The 22,473-nt window shown below is 41.5% G+C and overlaps 2 protein-coding genes across 9 annotated transcripts; one reads left to right on the top strand and one right to left on the bottom strand.

Annotated features, from left to right (window-relative positions):
* Positions 1 to 40: 40 nt before the first annotated feature.
* Positions 41 to 12,540, bottom strand: LOC118102411 (E3 ubiquitin-protein ligase TRIM39). Of its 7 annotated transcripts, none has more exons than XM_035148555.1 (10): positions 12,402 to 12,537; positions 3,576 to 3,625; positions 3,329 to 3,465; positions 2,240 to 2,812; positions 2,031 to 2,126; positions 1,690 to 1,923; positions 1,224 to 1,371; positions 1,088 to 1,114; positions 762 to 907; positions 41 to 663 (listed from the first exon to the last, which is right to left on the bottom strand). In XM_035148555.1, the coding sequence occupies exons 4-10, from the start codon at positions 2,807 to 2,809 to the stop codon at positions 232 to 234; spliced, it is 1,653 nt and encodes a 550-aa protein (XP_035004446.1). In that variant the 5' UTR covers positions 2,810 to 2,812; positions 3,329 to 3,465; positions 3,576 to 3,625; positions 12,402 to 12,537; the 3' UTR covers positions 41 to 231. The 7 variants fall into 7 exon arrangements, with proteins under 7 accessions (XP_035004446.1, XP_047194747.1, XP_035004447.1 ...); XM_047338791.1 differs by lacking the exon at positions 12,402 to 12,537 and adding an exon at positions 5,819 to 7,494; XM_035148553.1 differs by having other exon boundaries at positions 42 to 663; positions 3,329 to 3,462.
* Positions 5,949 to 22,374, top strand: si:dkey-183c6.8 (protein O-GlcNAcase). 2 transcript variants are annotated; one of them, XM_035148551.2, is made up of 17 exons: positions 5,949 to 6,170; positions 7,888 to 7,939; positions 10,858 to 10,955; positions 11,410 to 11,540; positions 11,658 to 11,829; positions 11,950 to 12,048; positions 12,456 to 12,725; positions 13,907 to 13,993; positions 14,097 to 14,569; positions 14,733 to 14,907; positions 15,484 to 15,540; positions 15,902 to 15,987; positions 16,094 to 16,198; positions 17,214 to 17,305; positions 17,945 to 18,128; positions 19,612 to 19,771; positions 19,948 to 22,374. In XM_035148551.2, exons 1-17 carry the CDS (start codon positions 6,131 to 6,133, stop codon positions 20,082 to 20,084), a joined length of 2,418 nt encoding a protein of 805 aa, XP_035004442.1. In that variant the 5' UTR covers positions 5,949 to 6,130; the 3' UTR covers positions 20,085 to 22,374. The 2 variants fall into 2 exon arrangements, with proteins under 2 accessions (XP_035004442.1, XP_035004441.1); XM_035148550.2 differs by having other exon boundaries at positions 17,945 to 18,134.
* The last annotated feature ends 99 nt before the right edge of the window (positions 22,375 to 22,473 follow it).

Raw genomic sequence — 22,473 nt, 5'->3', positions numbered from 1 at the left:
GAGATCATATACAATAGCACACTTTAAAGTTTATTGTTATAGGGATAGAGAGAAGATAGAAATAGGATATGTATGAACCAAGTGTGAAAGTAGTACTTTCTGTTAATGAAACATCAAATGTCAATGAAGAGCATGACTTATCATATCTCTGTACAAAAGATTTAAGAAATGGAAGCAAAAATGTGCGAGATGACACAAAACAGTTTTATGCTTTTTAAAATTTAAAACTTTTTATATCGTAATGCCATCGAAATCCTGGCCTCCACTGACTCCACTGACAGGACGGATGATAAGTGGTGATTTGTTGTCGGCGCTGTCACTCATTTCTGGGTTAAAAAAGGGAAACATGGCCTCTGTGAATTGAATGTGTGTAAAGGAATAGATGTGTGACTGGGCCTCTGCATCATAAAATGACAGCGTTCCATCCCCGTAGTCCAAAAACATGCCTATGACCCGCGGCCTCTCAGAGACAACCAGCAGTTCTGCCTGTTCTGCACATGCCCGGTACTCGCTGCCCTCCCTCAGACAAACAGTCCAGTAGCCGTCCTCCGGGCAGAGTGTCACCACACCTCTCCTGTTGACTGACTGCTGAGCTACACCCAAGTCCCACGCTGTCTTCACTCCAACATCCACCTCCCAGTAGTGCCTCCCTGTGGTGAAACCCTGCATAGCAAGAGGGTTTCAAGTCATTTCTCAGTGTGAAACAGAAAGACATAACGTTCCTACAGGTAGAAATATATCCAAACAACCAATTTATTTACCTGAGAGGCGAGGACACATGGTGCTTTGTCAAAACGCTCTGGTATGTCCACCAGGTTCTGTTCAACATCTCCATCCCAGACCTGTCTCCTATCCTGCGATAGTACCAGCCAAGGGTTGGCTGTCCTAGGGTCCAGGTGAACATCAGCTGTAGACATACACAGTTTACATGTTCTTCTCACTGTGTTAAGAAGGCAGGTCATATCCTGACTTGCCATATAAGAGTACTTATTTACACCGGCTTTGTTGTGAGATGGAACAGTGACAGATAATACAAAATGTTTGAGACTCTCTCTGACTTTGCTTTACTGTCTATGTCAAAATGTACCTGCATACTGCTGCATCTTCTTGTGCTCTGTAAGTAAATAAGAATATATATCAGCCAAAATGAGACAAACATTTGTTTATTCTGGTATTTTGGTGCTGTTGTGCAGAGGAACTATGAATCTTTCGAGAAGGCCGACCTTGAATGGAAAGCTTTTTCAAAGCCAAACGAAGCTGCTCCTCGGTGTTGGCCACAGCTCTCCTCACATCCCCCATACATGTGTGTGAATGGACAATGATGTCCGAGCAGGATTTGGCAGAGTGTGGAGGACTCAGAGCCGGAAACCTCTGACGTTATGAGTCAAATAGGAAAGAACTGGCTTTAAACCAGTGATTAGACTGGGAAATATGACAGGAAATATTGATCCAATAAAACAGCCCTTTAGTTTGACTTCATGCTGCTATCTGCCAACTGTTTCTGCAGTTTTCTGCTATATTTCTCCCTGTATCACATTTTACATGAGTGTAAAAATAATTGCCTAAACATTTGTCACAAGAACTGAAAGCAAAACTATGACAAATTATCTTTCACCAATTCAACTTCTAATCTCTCCCAATATGTTTTCAGGCGAACGTTGATCAAACTGCTGTGAGTCGACTCCTGACCTGCAGAAGACGGAGGTGGTCCTCAGAGTGAGAAAGCTGCTCCATCTCACTTCTCCTCCTCTCCAGCTGAGTGATTTCCAGCTCCAGCTCTGTGATGAGCCTGGCTGCCCTCTGCTCTGCTGCCGTCTGCTTCTTCTGGATCACGTCCACCAGCTCAGCCTGGTTTCTTTTCATTAAACGGAACAGAACAGAGAAGAGCTCCATACTATCCTCGATGTCCCTGTTTGAGTTTTCCTGCAGACAATAAATAAGGACAAAGGGCTAGGCTAATTTAACGGCTGCTATAATTGCCCTAATGAAAACATCGAATGAATCTGTACCATCTTCTGATGTCAACTCACTTTGCTGAGCTCCACACAGTGTTTGAGCTCCTCCACCTTCTGCAGCCTGTCCTGGATCATCTGCTGAACATCAACCTCATTCCTTTTCATCTGAGCCTGAATATCACAACAACAGGAATCAAAATTAAATCTGGAATTACCGTCAGAAACACAGCCAAAGTCTGTGATGGGTCAATATCAAAATGACTATGAGGACTTCAGGGCCTCACCTTCTTCTCCCGACTCTCTCGCTCTACTGGGACGGTGTCATGACAGCGGTGGTCGGTCTCGGTGCAAAGAACGCACACACACCTCTGGTCACTCCTGCAGTACAGCTCCAGGAGCCTTCGGTGACTTTTACACATCCTGTTCTCCAGCAGTGCAACAGGTTCAATCAGTTTGTGAATCTTCAAGGTGGCGACTCTCAGGTGAGGCTCCAGGTGACTCTCACAATATGAGGTCAGACACACAAGGCAGGACTTCAAGGCCTTTGTTTGCTTCCCGACGCACACATCACAATGTATGGTTTTCCCCACCGTTAACATGATGCCGTTCTGCCTTCTTGCTCGAATCTGCTCGGACATTTCCTTGGCGAAAAAGTTCTCACAAAGCTCTGGACGGCCCTCGAAGGCCGTCTGACATTTGGGACAGCTGATGGCAACGCTGCCGTCCCACTGTGACGTGATGCAGGTGAAGCAGAAGCTGTGACCACAGGGGATGGAGACTGGTTCCGAGAAAACATCCTGACAGATGCAACACTGAAACTGCACGTCTGACAGGTGGATGCTGGGGGAAGCCATGGCCTGAGAGATTAAGACAGATATGTATTAACTGAGGAAATTAGTTTTGGTAATATTATCAATCCCCTTTAAAAAAAAAAAAACATTTATAAAACATACACCACAGGGCACAGAATCTTTCAGAGCTTTTGTTCTCTGTTGTTAATGCAGGCATTAAATGTAATTTTGTTCCAGCAACTTCCTTATCATTAACTTTAAACAATTCATAACTGCCCTGTGGCCAAAGTCCAGTGGCACAGTCATGAGTCAGCTTCTCACTCTCAGTTTCAATCAAGGACTGAAAACCTCCATTGAAATCTAACATGCATGCTCCTTTCCATCTATGCATCTTGCATCTCTTAAATGTAACATGCTACCATGATTCACAACACGCCCCGCAAATATGCAAACATATTAAAATATGACTCCCTCTTTAAATAATCCTTATATTCTACTTGCTTTCCTGACTGTCTGTGGCCTGGCACAAGGCATATCATAAACATCAATATTTTTTTTAACATTTGTCTTTCTTGATCTTACCTTATTGCTCGAGGTGAAAGTTGAACTCTGAGGAAGCAGTGGTAAACACTGGGACAAAGCCGAAGTCCTCCTCGCTTTGCTGTTACCACTCCCTTTGGGACTTCACCCCCCTCCGGAGCTGTATAACCACCACGCTGCTCCAATGTGGGAGGAGAGAAGCTTTAGCTTTACTAGGTTTGTATTGCTCAGCATTTCTTTGTGGCATTTGTGTTGTTTAGAAATGCATTGAGGGAAAACAAGGAAGTACCTGGATAAAGGCCTGTCACATTCACCATTTCACCACTCCTTTATTTCAAACTTGCAGGAAAGAATTATCACAAACATAGTGTAAAATAAACAGAAATTCACACAGCTATAACCCCTTTCTATACAGAGATATATTGCCGTCCTAAAATATGCATATTGGTTTTAAGAATGATCCCTGCGACAATAACACCTACATGAAGTGTGTAAAGTAAAACACAGTTAAAAAAAAAACAACCTCTGACCTAATTCATCAACCATCACAGCATTTCTAAAATCCTAAAAAAGCCTATATAAAATTACAATAAGCTTTTGCTGTGAAGAGCCATCCTCCATCTTTTCCTTCCTCCACTTGGTCTCATGCTTCAAGAGGCCGCCGAACCTTCACAGACAACGACTCTGGCAATTTTTTCCAGCGTAACTTACTGGCAGCAGACCTTTCATTTCCTATTTCCTTATGAGTTGGGCAAACAGGTGACAGGGGGAAATAGTTGGTAAGAACACTCATCTATATTCTATTAGATAAGATAATCCTTTAAATAGATTTGCCCTGTTTGCAGCATTAAAGGGGAGAGTGAAAACAGAAACATTTGTATATACAAAATGTATGAATAAGTAATTAAATACAAACTTGATGAAATATAAAAAAATACCACAAATAAATGTTGAACAGAATATATGCAGTGTGAACAGGATTGGTTATTTATATATTATTGAAATGTCACAGATATTGAAATTGCACAGAAATTACTGCACAATTATGGAAGTTTCTCACACTGCAAATATAGAAGTAGAGTGTAACACTGCTATTTGTACAGTAATTCACTGTTGGCTTTCTTGCCTAGTGTTGTATGTGCCTGATACCTTTCTTCTGTAATCATGAAATGTTTATGTAGAAAGTTTTAAACCTTACATTAAAAACATACTTGTGTTATTTGTATATGTTAAGGAAATATCTTCCGCACAGTTGTCTGATGGATGATGTTGATGATGGCTAAATAAAATAATTACATCCAAGAATTACTCAATGGGCATCAGTTGTCCTTAATGGAACATATGATTAGAATAGTGCACAAACAGTATGTGAACACATATTCAGGCTCGTTGTGTGTTTCACCCTCTGATGTTGCACCACCTGCTGTAATTTAATTAAATTCCAGCAGGGGTTGCTCACAGTTAGATTTATAAAGTGGCCTACTTAGAATATTTCCAATGATACCAGAGGAAATATGAGGAGATAGACAATTATATCTCACATTAAATGTCTCTGTTAGGCTACAAACACAAATATTACAAATCAGTATTATTGTAGGCACACAACAGTGGGTCAAAAGGTGTGTCACAGAGTTCTATAATGCAAAGGACAGAAAGTAGAACTGAATATTGGCAAAATCGCATAAGACAAGTTAAAAATCTGATACTTTTCACAAATATATCCTGGAAAGCAATTTGCACATAGCAGTGTACTCTGTAATAAATGATTCAAATGTGACACATCAGGCTACAATGAAATGGCAACTGAGTGTAACACACACACACAGATACACACACACACCTTGCTCATCTTCTTTGCGCCTGTGCAACATGCTGCCTTCAAGGCTTAAGGAAAAAAAAGTATCTGAGTTACTTCATAAAAAATCTGAAATCAGACAGATTGGAAAATAAATAGCCAGTGGTTTTTTTACCGTGTCTTTCAGAAATACGGACAGATATTGTAAAGAAGTTGTCTTTAAAATATATATATATATGTATTTTGATAATGTGTCTAAATTTTGAACATGCTGAAATGCTGCATGGAATTCATGCGTAGGAAATAGATGTAGATGTTGGTTTAATTGTAAAACTGCAACTGTACTTGAAATCTTTTGTTGAATGTAAATATTTGGTTATAAAGTATAAAACCTGTCTGCAGCTATTTTCCCTGTGGTGTAGTTCTCCCGTCTGTTTTGCTTTAGACTTCATGTAACTTCCTGTTAATGATGTAAGCTACACTCTAGAAATTTTTTTTTAAATGTTTAATACACGTTTTACTACAACCATTAAACCCGAAACACTGCATAAACCTTTACTATTTTATGGAGAAAAAAGTTGCCCATCTATTTGGACACCTCACCTATGGCCTCCGTCTATTAACCCAGAAGGAAACAATTTACTTCATGAAACAGTAGAAGAGATACACCAACTTTACACTAGTGTTACCCACACGGTGCTAAGTGTTAAGCTAGCTGATGAAAACAATTAGCTTACCGTTAGCTAGTGAGTTTGTCAGCACCACACCAGGCACAGTGTTGTTATTGTTTATCTGTCCACACGTTCCTCCACAAGGATAAGTCAGGTGGTTCGGTGCTCATTAGTAGGACTCTCCGCTGAGCTCCTGAACGCACCGCGACAACTCCAGAGGAGGAGAGGAAGAGGAGGAGGAGGAGGAGGAGGTGGAGGCAGACCGAGGGGAAGCATGAAGAACATCCCCGGTATCTAAGCTGACAGACGGGGAGAGCATCTCGTCCTCCCTCGCTCGTTCAGGGGGCCGACCGGAGGCGGCGGGAGGCTGAGGACAGGATGGAGGAGAAGAACCCATTTCTCTGTGGGGTGGTGGAAGGTAAGAGCGGCCGACTAAACAACTGACCTCCAGCCACATCATGTGCTTTCTTCTCTTCTTCCTCCTTCACCTCGGAGACTTGATTGTGAACAGACCACCGTTTGACCTACATTTGCAACCCGATGTTTTGTCACCGACTGCAAGGGGGCGTGGGAGTCGGGATCTGTGAATGGAGCCTGACGTAGGTGGAGGATGTAAAGGTCTTTATGAGATGATGTGGTGGTGATCAGTCAGGCGTGAAGTGGAGATCAGGCGGTGAAAAGCGTTCAGTCATGTCTGGTTCGAAGGCTGCAGCCTGAGGGGAAGAAAGACTATGATGAAGAAGATGAAGAGGATGATAACAACCACCATGGTGAGGATGGTGATTAAGATAGTGATGATGAGGGAGAATGATAATGACCTTAAATGTGGGAATACTGATGAAGAAGATGATGATAACAACCATCGAGGTGAGGATGGTGATTAAGATATTGATGATGAGGGAATATGATAATGACCTTAAAGGTGTGAATAGTGATGAAGGAGATGAAGATGATGATAACAACCGTCAAGGTGGGGATGGTAGTGAAGTTGGTGATGATGAGATGATAACAACCATCAAAGTGAAGATGGGGATTAAGATAGTGATGATGAGGAGAATGATAACAACCAAAAAGGTGAAGATGGTAGTGGTGATGATGATGATGTTGAGAATGATAACAACCATCAAGGTAAACGTGGGGATGAAGACGATGATGATTATGACTGCAGACGGGGGTGACATGACAGTAAAGATGATGATGATGGTGGAACAAGCTACTCAGGATGTGAGTACGAAGGTGGATATAAGGATGATGAAACAACGAGGAAGAAGAAGAGGAAGAAGAAGAAGAAAAAGAAGAAGAGCACAATCTGAGGGCCCCAATCAATATAATCCGAGTCAAGTGTTTTAACATAGGGGATGACCATGGTGGACGTGATGGGGATAATGGTGATGAAGAAGAGGAGAATAATAATGTGAAATGTCATTTGTCAAGTTAACAGATTCGTCCTTAAATGTTTTGCTGTCTGACCAAAACAAAACCCACTAATATCCTAATAAGTCATAAATCAATGAAAAGCAGCAAACTTTCACACTTGAGAAGGTGGAACTGAATGTTTGTCATTATTGGTCTTTAAATTACTTAAACCATGATTGATTATTAAAATAAATTCACTATGGTCACTATGACCCACTTACAGTACACACGCATGTGAACAAACACACACACATTGGAAATTCAAAAGCACAAAAGGTGGGAGAAGGACCCTGGGGATGCTCCCATTTCTGAGAGTGCAGCTGGAGATGAATTATATCTCTGTCAAACACAGAGGTCAGAAGTAAACTCTGCAGAGAATTTTATAATCTATTATTAACTCCAACATATGGTGTATGTATTTTGTTCATGTCCCTGGTGCATCCTCAGGGAAAATGTTTTAATCTGTCTCAACATGAATCGTAGCATTTGCAGCGAAGATAACATTCATAGTTTAAATCTGATTCCAGGCTTACACACACATCAACTTAGGACAGCGTGTTAGTGTACACACAGAACTATAGGAGCAGATCCCCTGTGTGACTTTGTAGAACTAATCAGCGATGTTAGAGTTTATCAATTAAATGTGAAGGATTTACAGCTTCACTCAATGCATCAGTAATGTGTTTATGCACATGTCACTTTTATGTTTTTAACTCCAGGATTCTATGGGAGGCCTTGGTCTATGGATCAGAGGAAAGTTCTCTTCCAGTGGTAAGTGTGTCAGCATGCACTGTCATCAGCTGTTAATTAACCTGGCGTGGGTTCGTTGTGTGATCACAGGTGTGGCATAGGCTCAGGAGCCACTGATCTGACGCCTCGGGGGCTAAACGCAGAGTCACATGTTCATTCCAGCCCCAGGCAGTCCAGAGAGGAATCACTGACACAGAATGACACCGTAGCAAAGGGCAGACTCATCCTCCGTCCTGAGGCCCAGCCATGGAGGACAGGAGGGAGGGAGGGAGCAGATAATAAATGAGATATTGCTTTAAGCCTTGCAGCTGTAAGGATGGTACTGTCGATCCAGATTGAAGTGTGAAACCGACTAGAATTGCATTCAGTAGATCGCTTATCTCCGCCAAGGCCCAAGAAGTCCCTTTAAATTCAAGCAAGCTGCATATTTCACAAACGCATAGATATTAGCTCCCTAAATATGCCTGATTTTTTTCATCTAGATCCATGAAATTTTCACTGGAAGAATAATGAAAATGTTGAAAAACGTGATATCTCACATTAAAGAGAAAAAGAAATTCCTGGATCCACTACTGATCCAGATCTGCACCAAAATCCAAAGGGATCTTCTTTAACCAAAACCACATTCTTCCACCAAGATCCATGGTAATCCATTCAGCTGTTTTTGTGTAATCTTGCATACAAACCAACAAACAAACAAACAGACAGGGGTGAAAACATAACCACCTTGGCGGAGGTAAAGGAGACACTTCATCATGTCAGGCACCAACGTCCACTCAGACTCAAGGATGACCTTGAGTAGATATTGGGGGAGTGTCAAAGGTCAAAAGTCAAAATCAAACCAAAGCAACTTTCCAGTCGAATTTGATCAAATAATGAAGTGACGACATTTCATATCCAAAAGGTCATTGTGACATTATATCATGAAAAAGTACTTTTCGGCAACTGGTTGGTAGAAGCATGCAAGGCAGCAATTATATTCTATCTGTATTCATTGATACAGTATATAGAGAATTATTGTTCTCTTAACCTTGACTGAGCTAAGTCTGCTGAGCTCCAAGCTCTTTATATAGCAACAGCATTGTTCTTTCCATGCAGCGACCTTCACACCAGGGAGCTGCAGGGAGTCTCCACCCATTCAGTGCCTGGACTCTTTCTTCTGCAGATCACAACAACATAAAAAACGTGGACAAAAGCCATATAAACCAGATAAAATCAACACTCAAGATAATCAAATGTCGCCCGCAGTACGAGTGCTACAAGAATCAGCAATTAATCCAACGTAAAGGAAACGGGGTCATGAGCCGAGTCTCCTTTTGACTCAACAACACAAAGGCAGCTCCTCACTTAGCCCGCGGCAGCATTTTATATTAACAGTTCATCATCAGCTCACAAAGAAAGACACACGCTTTCAGCATGAATCAGCTGAATCAGGCATTTCCATCCCATAAAGGATTATTTCCGTCAAAGTGCCATTTGAAGCACCTGCAGGCATTACAACGAGTCGTGTGTAGACGTTGTTGTTATAAGAGAACCAATTAATTCTTGACGATACACTGACCTATGAGATATGTTGTGAGTGGAACCTGATAAATCTCTGGTGGGAGCTGTGACACACTTTTATAGTTCAACAGCCAATAGTCACAGCCATCTGTTTCCCCAGAGATCTGTTGTTCCCTCTGCTTGCTGCTTTCCTCTGCTCTTAAATAAACAGAGTAAACCATTATACCGCAGCGTTTCTTCTCCTATTATAAGGATTTGATAAGATATGATACGATAAGATATGATATGATATATGGATATAGTTTCATTTTCGAATATTTGTAATAAAAACATATAATCTGAGTCACTAACATGTCCATAAACATGTTTCATGCTACGTACGCATGGTGTGTGTTGTCTGTAGCTACAGATGCAGCGACACTGTTGCACAGACCATCGCTGTTTTAAGAAGATGCTGTGAGGAGGAATGTGACTTCCAAACTTTGTTGGTGTGGCAGGAGCTGAGCGTGTGGGCTCCAGGTTTATTTTTAGATTCGCTTTTTTAGACTTGAGTGTGGGGTGCCGGCAAAATTCACTGAGTGTTGCATAAGTTCGGCAAAGCGGGCTGTGGATGCTGCTACAGGACAGTTAATGTGTGTGTGTGTGTGTGTGTGTGTGTGTGTGTGTGTGTGTGTGTGTGTGTGTGTGTGTGTGTGTGTGTGTGTGTGTGTGTGTGTGTGTGTGTGTGTGTGTGTGTGTGTGTGTGTTTGAGAGAGGTGGGTTGCTGCTTTGTGGAGGCGACTTACGGACCATCTGTCCAGGAAATGAAGCACAGAGAGAGAAAGGGAGAGAACACAGTCCTCCCACAAATGACTCGGAAGACAAGAGCTGGTCCATGTCCAGAGGGAGAGAGAGAGAGAGAGCAAGATTCATGTTTTTATGTACGTGCGCATGTGTGTGTGTGTTTGTGTGTGAATGCACGCTGGTGTAGATGTTCTTTCACTCCTAGTACTATGCTCTATTTATAATTCAGGAGGTCATTTCCTGTAACTGAGGTGGCCATGGAGCACTGCGATCGATATACTGGATCTATTTTCTTGCTGTTTGTTGTTGTTTTCCTGTTTTTTTGTCCCTCCTCCTCTTCTCCTTCCCTCATTCATTCACTCTCAACTCTTCTCTGTCTCTCCAGGGGTCCCCACCCTGCCAACTAAAAACAAAGATTTGAATTATATTTACAAAGCGTTTATAGAATGAAATATAGAATAATAAGAACATTTTAGAGGAGAATATAAATAAAAACTAATCAAAATGTAATAAAAAAGAAATAATAAACTCAAATAAATGATTGAAAATAGGTTTGATCTGGATGAAGATATTATTTAGTGAGAGTGAGCTAATTGTCTGACACTTGAGACTGACACTTGTTTTCTCCTGACGCCGTTGTCTTTGTCCACCAGGATGCAACACTGGGGGCTGAACACCTACCTGTATGGTCCAAAAGATGACCTTAAACACAGACTGTTGTGGAGAGAAGTCTATTCCCCCGAGGAGGAGGGTAAGGACATCCCATTGACTAATCTGTCAGTCTGTGTAGCTGAGCATTCATCCGCCCGCGTGTGCAAACCATTTATGCGGCTGAGATATGAATTCCATTGATCTCAGTGTGTTTGTTGTGAGTCTGACATCGTGACAGACGTGCAATTCTAAATCAGTGGGGTACCTCAGCCCTACAGTAGTAATTGGTTATAACCAGAGCTGTGGTGGGACATTTTGTCCTCCATCAGGGTGATTATAAACTGTCTCAAATATGATACAGCCCTTTTGAAATGACTTGTACATTTAGTTTGAATTGCCATAATCAAGGCATCAACAGTTTTATGTTGTCCATTATAGTATTTTTACCTCTGCCAAGAAAGTTATGTTTTCACTTTTATTATGCAAAAACTACTAAATGGATCAACATTCTGACTTTAAATTTCAAATTCAAGATGTTTTTTCTCTCCTCTCAGGTCAGTTGCGTACTCTCATAGTGGAGGCCGAGTCGAGAGGCCTGAGGTTCGTTTACTCCCTCTCTCCTGGTCAGGACATTGTCTTTTCTTCTTCCTGTGACCTGACCCTGCTCAAACGCAAGCTGAGACAGGTACACGTGTATAACATGCAATAAGATACCCAATACAACTGAAATGTAATTGTTGCATGGTTTGACCTATAACCTCTGTTTCTTAAACATCTCATTTATAACCTCATCTCTCTCTAGGTATCAGACCTGGGTTGCCAGGCCTTTGCCATTCTGTTTGATGACATCGATCACTCCCTGTGTCAGGCCGACAGCGAGGCCTTCTCTTCATTCGCCCATGCTCAGGTCAATGTAACCAATGACATGTATCGGTTCCTGGGGGAACCACCCGTCTTCCTCTTTTGCCCAACAGGTAGGACTGGACGTTGAGATGTGTGCTCTACAGAGTGTAAAAAAACTGTTCTTTAATAAACGTTGACTCTCTCTCTCTCTCTCTCTCTCTCTCTCTCTCTCTCTCTGTCTCTTCCCTTAGAATACTGTGGTTCTCTGTGTTCTCCCAGTGTATCCAAGTCTCCCTACCTGCAGACTGTTGGAGAGGACCTACTGCCCAACATAACAGTGATATGGACAGGTGACAAACGAATACAAAGCTTTATTCTGCAGACACACAACAGGGTCTTTAAGTAGTGTAGTATTGTTTTGTTTTCTGATTTTTATAACCGTATTAGTTGACCTGTACTTTCATTGCCAATAACAGCACAAATCCACATACAACCTCCTCAGACTAAAAAACAGCAGCAGAAACACACTCGTCAAAATCTAGACAGAATGACAATATGTTGTCAACACACATATACTTAGCTTGCAAACTTTTAAACTCCCTGGGCAATGCCTTCGGAGTGAATGGTAGATTTGGGATCTGCAACCTTTTTAAAATTTCTTTCCAACTTTCTGAGAAGGAAATTGAATTAGGAAATTACTTACAGGCTGTTGAGATTTGTGTGTTTCTCAGAACCTTTTCCTTCTTCCTGCCAACAGGCAATAAGGTTATCTCTAGGAAACTGTCAGTAGACTGCCTGGCGGAGGTGGAGTCTGTCCTGCAGCGTCCCCCGCTCATCTGGGACAACCTGCATGCGAATGACTACGACTCCAGACGTCTCTTCCTGGGGCCTTTCAAGGGTCGAGAGACCGGGTTGAGGAGCCACCTTAGGGGCCTGTTGCTGAACCCGAACTGCGAGTTTGAGGCCAACTACATCCCACTGCATACGCTGGGGAGCTGGTACAGAGCTGGGGAAGAGGAGAGGAAAGGTGAGGGGCGGTGTATGAGACAGGAAATGTCTTCAGTTAATGAACGAATATTGGCTCTGCCAAACAACAGCGATGTACAGTTAGTCTCCTTGCTTCAGTAGACACGTCTAATAAGCCTGTGTTGCTTGGCAACAAACACAATTTTATCCAGCAGACAATACAATTTGTCTTATATTACAACATTTTTTACTAAGAATGAATTGCTCCACCTGTTGTCCTGGACAAAGACGCTTACTGTGCTTTCAGCTAAAAATATAAAGAATATTCCCCAAATACCGAATTCTACCAGTTTCATTTATTTACATCTACTCTAGCAAAGTGACAGAACTTGTTAAAAGAACATTCCTATTATTTGAAGTATGGTCCACTTGGTGGAGCTGTAATAGCCCTTGCATCACCTTAATTTGACATTTGGTTCATAGTCATTGTACTTAATTTACACTGACAGAAAAATACAGCCAGCACAAGAAAGAGAGAACAAGGGAGTTGGATGGGAACTTGCAGGAGAGAAACCACTGGCGTGCAAAATGTTCTGAGTACTAAGTGGAGGGAGAGACAGTGATGGAGAGTAATTGCATTGTGTGATGAAGGAAGAAATGAGATGAAGAAGGAGAAACAAGGCGCAGGCTTTAAGGGAAAAGCAATGAAGGACAGGCCCGTGATGAGGATGGACATTTTTGAGGGAGGACTATAGGCTGCTGGTTGTATGTGACCTAATTACTGGATGTAGTATTTGCGTGGCCGGGATTTTATATTATTTTATACTAGTGAGGATCCAAATTTGAGAAAAATAAGTAACAAAACAAGAAAAACGTCTACTCAAGATCAGTAATAGTGTTTTTATCTTTAATATTTAGACATCGAGTTGATGTGTATCTTATTTTATTATTTTTTTAAATTTTAGACATGACATAATATTGCAGTGTAAGTATACAGTACAGAAATTAATTTTGGCAAAAAGTGTAATGTTAAACAACAATCCAGGACAACAAGTGTAAAAAATGCTTTCACAGCTCAGCTTATCCAGTAGCTTTAACAGACCTGCAAACACAAGATAAGTTTTGTTCTGAGAAAGTTGTAAATCTTCTTTTGTACTTGTGGTCTTGTGTATTGTTTCACTGTATGAATGTATGTAATGTAGTATCCTCTAATATAATGACACCATGTTGTACATGCTCTAGATGAGGAGTGTGAGTACTGTCCTGATAGAGCTCTGTCTGCTGCACTACATGATTGGATGGAGGAACTCAACCAGCCACTACAAGCAGGTAACAGAATATGAATTTGTGTTTGTGTGCAACTTTCATGATTTTTGATCTATTGACCACAGGGTTAAATTAATGCACACTATGTTTTTTTAAATCATGATAGGTCGTCAGTGCTCACGAGCAGACCAGCGTTCCGCTACTCCAACGTTTCGCTGTAAAACTCCTGACAGATCTGAAGGGCCCTCCGGATTCAGAGGAACTCCTGCTGTGGCCAAACTCCCCGTCTTCCCCCTGAACTCCAGCTCACCGCCAACATCACCCACTAAGGTTAACGGGGAGAGGGAGGGGCAAGACGCGGATAAGCTGAGAGCAAACCCCCCTTGTCAACCCAATCACCAGCCTCCAGGATCCAGACCTGGTGCACCCTCAGGGGGAAGCCGAGGACAGAAGGCCCAGGGAAGGGGGCTCTGTCTTGGGAAGGGCCTGCTAAGTGAATCCCAGGTGCGGCTGCTGGTTGGTCTTCACTATCTCCCCCACGAACATGGACCATCTGCCCAGAAACTGCTACAGGATCTGACCTGGCTTAAATCAAACTGTCACCTGGTCAGCTCGAACAGCAAAAAGGCACCTCTGAAGGTTGGTGTCTCTTCAGTGTGGATTTCTTTTGGTGATATGAACTTGAACTGTTAATATTACCTCAACCTTGGCATTAGTCAATCAGAAAGTTAAGGTGGGTGTGACGGTGCGATATTAATTTGTGTATTTTCCTTATGTCCTTCGTGTACGTGCATGTCCTCAGGTTGATGAGTGGCGTGGTCGGGCCTCTAGGTTCCTGTCGCTGTGTGAAGACATCGCTCAGCTCCACTGCAGCGTGGTGGGCGGGGCCAACAGGGCTGTGCTCTATGACCTTTACCCTTATGTGTGGGATCTGAGGAACACGGCTCTGGTGGCAAAGGCCTTCATATGCTGGCTAGGTAGGGATAATCGAATACAGAGTAATAAATGTGTTTTACTCTACTGTACTACTGAATGCTGTGTTGTGGTATAGTATAGTATAGTATAGTATAGTATAGTACCGTATAGTGTAGTGTAGAAGTGTGGTGTGGTATAGTACACTATAGCACAGTGTAGTATACTGCATTGTAGTATAGTGAAGTGTAGCATAGTATAGTCTATAGTGTATAATATAGTATTGTATATTGTAGAAGTCTAGTTTAGTGTAACATAGTGTAGTGTAGTAAAGTATAGTACAGTACATAGTGTCGTAGTGTAATATACTTTACATATTGTAAAGTAATGTAGGATAGTATAGCTAACCAGTAGTACTCTACTATCTATACTTTATTACTAGTATACAAAAGTAAAGTATATTATATATAATATATTATATAATCTTTCTAAAGACAAGACTACAAGTGTATTACTGTTAGAAGAGAGAGGAGGTGATAATTGAAAATTGATGTGTAGATTAGTGTGCTGTGGCCGTCTCATCTTAATTACTCTGTCTGTTGCCGTACACTCCACCCCACCCACTCCCTCTCCTCACTTAGATGGGCGAGTGTTGAGTGACAGCTCCACCCTGGGCTCCTGGAAAAACTGCTTCCACTGTGAGTAGTTGTGACCTGAAATACATGTAACTAACCACAGGTAGCCTCTGCTGCACAAGTCATTCTTACCTAAAGTAAATCCTACCCGACAAATTACCACCCGACAAAACTGCCAGTTATGCTTCAAATGCTGACAACAGCAGCATAGAAGAAACTGAAAAATAAGTTAATTCCAGCATTTCCACATCTCTCGAGGAGCTGAGATGCTGTAAACCATTGAGGTTTTAATTCTGGCATTAATATTTAAAGTGCGAGTAACGAGTGTGATCCTTTTCCAACTCTGCTGATAACTATCCTGGCATTTTACTGGCCCTAACCACATGATGTCACCACCCTGATATTCAGTTCTTGCCTGTGGCAGGGTGTGGGAAGACCACTGGGGCGGACCTACCAGGAGTGGAGTCAGAGCCGTGGGCGTTCAAAGGGGGCGTGTCTGGGGAGGTGCAGGTAGGACGTATGTTTGTATAATGTCATTTTAAATGGATTGGGTCAATTCCTCCTGTTTTAATCTGTATATATTCTTATGCCTCTGCTGTTTCTGTGTGGCGTGTAGATGCTTCTCCCAATAGGAAGCAGCAGTGACCTCTTCACTCATCCTCCTCCTCTCTTCCCTACCTCTCGTCTCTATAACGTCAGGCCCTACCACACCAAGGACAAGGTGTGTAGTCAAACCTACACACATCATTATTTCACACCTAATGCTCCATGGAATGTCATGGAAGTCACAGAGTTGCATTCAGGATTGAGACAGACAGGGAATAGTTGTGTGACTTGTAAACAATATATGGCCACTGAAGACTTTTCAGTAAATTTGCTTTGGAAAAACCAGCTGGAAGCAAACCAGGATGTAAGAACATTTTAGGTCATGCAGATGTTTTGACTTAGTGATGGAAAGTCATGGAAAATTTATGGAATTTTCAGTCAGCACCACAGTAGGCTCCTACAAAATGCTGCAAAATTTAACTCAAGTTTTTAAAAGACACTGTCTACATTTACATTGACACCAATATTCCAACTGTTGACCCTATTTAGAATAAGACATGATTTCAATTATGATGCTTACACGAGTTGCTAATAGAATATTCTGTTCATATTTCACTTAATCTGTTACAGAGCATAGCTGGATTATTACACCTGACCTTATTCCGCCAGTTATAAATCCCCAACCTGGAACAGTTTAATGTACGATGCTGTCATATACCATTTGGGTTGTTTTCTTTCTAATTTTGCAAAAGTTACAGCTTCTTTTGTATTTTTCCATCTTGTTTACACCCAGAGCTTGCATTGTCAAGCAGTTGGTAAATGCAGATGTGTCGATGTCGCAAAATGCTGTAAAAACGGCAATAGGACATTATATTGCAATTAAGACACGTGACATGTCTACATGTTCTGACTACGGTCAGACTACAGCAAATGTTTTGATTTCATTATTGCTTATTCCGACTATGACCTTGCTCAGGTTTTGGTTATCAGAAATTGTTGTTTATATGACAGTATCTTTTTCAGACTATTGTCTTAATCAATATCAGAATAATGGTGACCATGTAAACGCAGTCATGGATTTAGTTTTTATATGACACTGATTCAGTAACTCACTCAAAGGTGTGTGGAAACAGAAAATAGCCATCTCTCAAACTGATTATTTGTGTGTGTTTGTGTGTGTGTGCGCATAGGTGGAGTTGTATCGGATGGTCCGGCAGCTTCACCTGAGGACTCAGGGTGGCCAAGAGTCTAGTTGTGCTCACCCAGATATCATAGGAGACAGGTTTGTGTTTGTAAGAGAAGAGAGGAGGCATTTACACGACAGACATTACTCACATTAGACTGTATTCACATATTTTCATGCCAGAGCTGAAGGTATAGTGTTTCTTTGGTTGTCTATTCATCCGTACCATTCTCGTGAACGCAATATCTCAGGAATAATGTGAGGTAATTTGAACTGATCAGATTTTGGTGCTCAATGGTCAAGGCCACTCTGACCTTGCAACACCGAGTTTCGGCCATAACTCAAAAATACACAGCCATGAATTCATTAACTATACCACGTATCCTTTTCATGGGTTGTTGGGGGAGCTGGAGCAAATCCCAGCTGACATCGGGCGTGTGGTACGACCTGGACAGGCATTAATTCTCATGCTGAATTTAGAGACTTTAATCGACCATACCCCAATCTGCATGTCTTTGGACTGTGGGAGGAAGACAGAGTACCTGAAGAAAACCCACACAAACATGGGAACAACATCAAATCTAATAATCTAATCATATATTATATTAAATATTATTATTAAATATTAAATGAGTCTGACAGACATGGATTTAAACTGAAACTTGACCGTGTGGCGGAGACATACAACTAAAACAGAAATGATTCAATTTGGAAATTCATGTTTTTTAATTTCCACAGATGTCTCGGACCTTGCCTGGCGCTGTGCCCCGAGTACAGCTTCATCCTGGAGGATGAGCTAGGTGTGTGTGGCTGTGTGTTGGGTATCCAAGATGTCCGCTTCTTTGCCAAGCGCTGCCAAGCCAGCTGGCTGCCTGCCATGAGGGACAAATACCCACCCAAAGGAGGCAACACACACCCACAGGTGAATGTGAGGAGACGTCCCTTTTTTTTAACCATAACTTTTCTGTCGTTCTTAAGAGCACACAAGTCCGACCATTTTACAGAAACACACCCGTAAAGTTGACAAATGTTTAGATATATCAGTATCTGCAGTCACACCATCTGATCCCTCTGTGACAGATTAATATCCCACTGAGAGAAAGATGGCATACATAGGTAAACAAAGCAAATCACACACGTAGACATGGATTAGACCAAAGAAAAAGCGTCTTGGTCACCACTTGGTGGCTGCCTGCAGTAGGGATCACAAACCCTGCCTCCTCCATGTTAGTGGATGGGACATGGACCAAACTAACATGTCAAAGTACACGTCAAATGATTTTTTCTCTGTCATTTTAGGCAGTTCTTATCACTCTGATGCATGTTCTAGTGCTCATCAAAAACAGGGTGAAACATCATGATTGACAGCTGAGACTGACTCACAATTGGTTGAGGGTGTTTATCAGTGGTACCTCGCTACCGTGGCCCCATCTCCTGATCGCTACTGCGTAGACTCCAAATGTGTAAGATGGCAGTGTTCGTATCCAGGATGTTTTGACTTTATTTCTGAATAGTGAGAGGAAGAGAAGATGTGTCAACCGTCTTTATATACAGTCTATATATTAGTTATGGTTATGATTTTTCCTCGCTGCAATATGAACCTTTTTGCTAATTACACACTTGTGAATATTCAGCACCTTACCTTAAAGTATCTTCATTGAAAGTTGGAGGATATAACACACAGTGCTGGTGAGAGTGTAGCCAACGTGACAAACGGTCCAGTGATCTCAGGCAAAGAGCCAAACAGAACCGGTGGTGAGCAACCGAGACAGTCACTCCCAGACATCTGTGGAGGATTTATCTGCCTGCTCAGTGTGTCACAGTGCACACTGACACTCCCACTTAGGATGACTGTCGTTCACACTGCAGACGCAGGTGTATTTACTGTTTATCAAAGCTGAACTGGTCAGACACAGTGAGTGATTATTGGCAAGCATCTGTTCCTGCTGTGTATAATCTATGTAAATACAAAGGTATTTTCAATACTAAGTGTTACTCATTCATACATTTGCCTTAATATATATTGTAATGCTTAAAAACTCTAGGAAACAATAATTACCAGCTTCTACGACAGGAAGTACATCAGACAACCACAGAGGTTGTGGTCTACAAAATAAAAGCTGATGCAGCAGCAGGTGGCAAAGCATTTAATGTATACTTAAAACTAATATGGAGAACGCGTCACATATGGCTCATTAGTATCATCTAGTGGCAACTGTAGGAAACTGCAACAACATAGCAATGTCCGTTCAGATAGTTTCCACAAACCTCCGACAAACTTTCCATTAGGAAAACTGTTCATCACCCACCAATCGATTATGCTGGAAAGGACAAAGATAACTTATAGGAACTTTATGGATCATTTAGCATGGTGAGAACGCCCATGATTCTTTGCTCTCCTCTAGGAACTGATCCAGCTGATGGAGGAGGACCAGGGCGAGTACCCAGACTCGCTCCTCTATCACTTCCCCTCCCAGCTGCGCCTGGACGCTCTGCCTGAGCTGGTGGACGTCAGCGTCAGCCGCACGCTGCTCACTGCCCTCCTCACTGCCCTCAAGGCAAACGGTAAACACAGAGCACTGAGTAACTGTATGTAAGCGTGTGTTTAATCCTCTTGCTGACAAGGCTAAACAGATGACAATAACATCTATGAATCTCTTATTTAACTTTATGAACTCAGATATTTGTTGTGTATTTTTGTATGTAGTTTGAGACCAAGGCAAACCTTTTTCTATGTGTAGGTTCTCAGGGTGTGTTCTGTGAAGTGCAGCCGACAGACCGCCAGAGGCTGGAGTTCTTGACCAAACTGGGCTTCCTGGAGATCCTCAGAGGAGAAGCCAGGAGCCGAGAGGGAGTGGTGCTGGGGAGGCTGCTCTGAACATAGAACACGCACAACAACACACACAAGGTCACACACATACACAGCACCACACACACGTGAAGGCACTTGCACCCAGATGCAGTGACAGACACAAAATGAGTTTTCATTTTATTTTCTTCATCAAGAGAGAAAACATTTCTTATGGGACGGTGCTGGATTTCTTAGATTCTGAGTGGCAGTAAAGAGGGTGAACCCACATATTTCTGAGGGATTTACAAAATATAAAATAAGCCTTGAATGTAAACCCTCAGCAGATCTGTGCTAATCTGTCTGGGATTCTTCCCCTGGCTGAGGATTGTGAGGTGTCGTCTAGTTTGACATGAGAGCAGAGAGCTGGAAAACAGCAGCAACGAACTTCTTTTGTGAGGGACATGAGTCATTCAATCACATTAATATTTTTGTTTAATGGCTGTAAACAATATGGCTGTTTGATGACAGTGAATCCACAGAGAAAAAAGGTTTGTTTGCAGTCCTTGGCCTCCAACTTGTGTGATGCAGTTTTTCATTTCATCCAGGCCTCTCCTGTTAGTGTTGTTCCCATTCCCTTAGACCCCTTGTGGGATCATCAAGGTTGAAAGGGGATGTGGCTGTATGTAGTATTGGGACCCCCCCCCCCCCGAGGTCGAGACACTGGTGGTGGTTGATGGAAAATAGAGATAGTCTTCCTGAGTGATTTATGCCAAGCATCATTTCTCAAAATGAGTAACTATTTCTTTAAGCCGACATAAGATAACTATCTCCTGAAGGCGACTGCAGTTGAACTGCTTCATATAAACATTTTTTTTTTTTCATAAGATAGGTTAAGTTTCATGCTCCTATCCTGCTGGTTGAATAGTTTGCAGACTCCAGACCAGACCCGTGCACAACCTCACTGTTTACACTGGCTTAGTTTGGATGAATGTTTACATGCATGATAAATAAAACATAGTGTGGCTTTTCACAAAGTGGAATTACATGTACTGACACTGGCACAGACATCATTTCAATGGAATGATCTAACATGGCAATATTAATGAATATGTTTCCATCATAGCTATAAAGTCTTAGGAGAAAAAAAGCAATTGCATGCACGCTAGAACTCATCAGAAAACCCCCATAAATAATCATCAGATTTCTGTGCATGAAAACTATCATTCAGACATGAAAACAATCATTCAGACATATAAGATACACAAAACACACACACAAAGACAGACACACGTACACACTTATCTAAAGTTTACACTCGGTTCTGTTGGCTATAATAATAGATACCGCTCCCTCATTCAACACCATTTACACTTGTCAGATACATTTTCTTTGTGTATTTATGACTTTGTATGAGGTGTATGAGTGTGTGTGTGTGTGTGTGTGTGTGTCAAATATACAAACTAATAAACAAATTATTCTGCCTTTATTCCAAACCATAAAGAACACACACACACACACACAGTCATAATAAAAGAAGCACAACAGCACTCACAATCAGATTCTCAACTTAAAGTATGTAGAACTACGAATGTTCATTTTTTTGTAAACACAAAAGACAAAACTACTTTTTGTGCCAGTATTTATACTTCTACTTTTGATTTCTGTTCTTTTTTATTATTATGCTCGATCAATCACAGACTGAAAAGGCACTTTTATACGTCTCGTCTCATCATCAACCTCATCACCATCTTCTGTGAGAGTCTAGTCCCAGAACTTAAAATTATGTAAACAACTACACAAAAAAAAAGTCTTAAAGCACTGAGATAGAAATGCATGATGTAAAGAAACCTTTCAAAAAAATATGTCATTGTTTGTTGCAGAGGGTAGTACACAACACGAGGTATCGTCTACTTCAAAAATGTCTGTGAATGTGGGCATGTGTGGTTTGGTAATGGGCAATAAACGTAATTTTACACAGGCAATATGAAGCACTGTGAGAGAAAAAAATCGAATTAAACTATGAACTAAACACTTCACTTTTTGTGTCGGAATAATGATAAAAAAACGACAATATTAATAGTTGCCTTCAAACTCCTGGATTAAGTGGCCGACCACTCACATGACCCGTCGTCTACGTGTACTCATTGTCTCACTGTCTGCCTGCACTGACTTACATGTACAGTTTGTTTTACAGTGAGTTCCAGTAGAGTGCTATTTAGTATGTCTATGCAGAGTAATGAAGGTTCAAAATAATTACTGTAGAATTCATTGTGTTTTTATTGATAACAGTAAAACTGTCATTTTAACAGTGAATTACTTCATTGATCTGACTTGTTGATTTGATGCCGAATTAAAAGATCTTTTCTTTCCCCTTTAACTTGGTTGTTTTTTTTTCCTTCGCATTTGTTTCATAGTAGTAGGGAATACAATGCTGAAAAAAGACATACTGTAATAACTCAGGTGGCAAAAACATGAA

The sequence above is a fragment of the Hippoglossus stenolepis genome, chromosome 23, assembly GCF_022539355.2.
Source record: "Hippoglossus stenolepis isolate QCI-W04-F060 chromosome 23, HSTE1.2, whole genome shotgun sequence".
Lineage (NCBI taxonomy): Eukaryota > Metazoa > Chordata > Actinopteri > Pleuronectiformes > Pleuronectidae > Hippoglossus > Hippoglossus stenolepis.
The sequence above is the reverse complement of the archived record's forward strand: the minus strand, read 5'-3'. Positions and strand labels throughout refer to the sequence as shown.

Coding starts and splice junctions, on each gene's coding strand:
- si:dkey-183c6.8 (XM_035148550.2), top strand. CDS start 6,131: ATGGAGGAGAAGAACCCATTTCTCTGTGGGGTGGTGGAAG. Junction 12,726..13,906: donor TGGGGAAGAGGAGAGGAAAG/GTGAGGGGCGGT, acceptor TACATGCTCTAG/ATGAGGAGTGTGAGTACTGT. Junction 14,570..14,732: donor GCAAAAAGGCACCTCTGAAG/GTTGGTGTCTCT, acceptor GCATGTCCTCAG/GTTGATGAGTGGCGTGGTCG.
- LOC118102411 (XM_035148556.1), bottom strand. CDS start 2,809: ATGGCTTCCCCCAGCATCCACCTGTCAGACGTGCAGTTTCAGTGTTGC. Junction 2,127..2,239: donor GAGAGAGTCGGGAGAAGAAG/GTGAGGCCCTGA, acceptor TGTGATATTCAG/GCTCAGATGAAAAGGAATGA. Junction 664..761: donor CATGTGTCCTCGCCTCTCAG/GTAAATAAATTG, acceptor CTTGCTATGCAG/GGTTTCACCACAGGGAGGCA.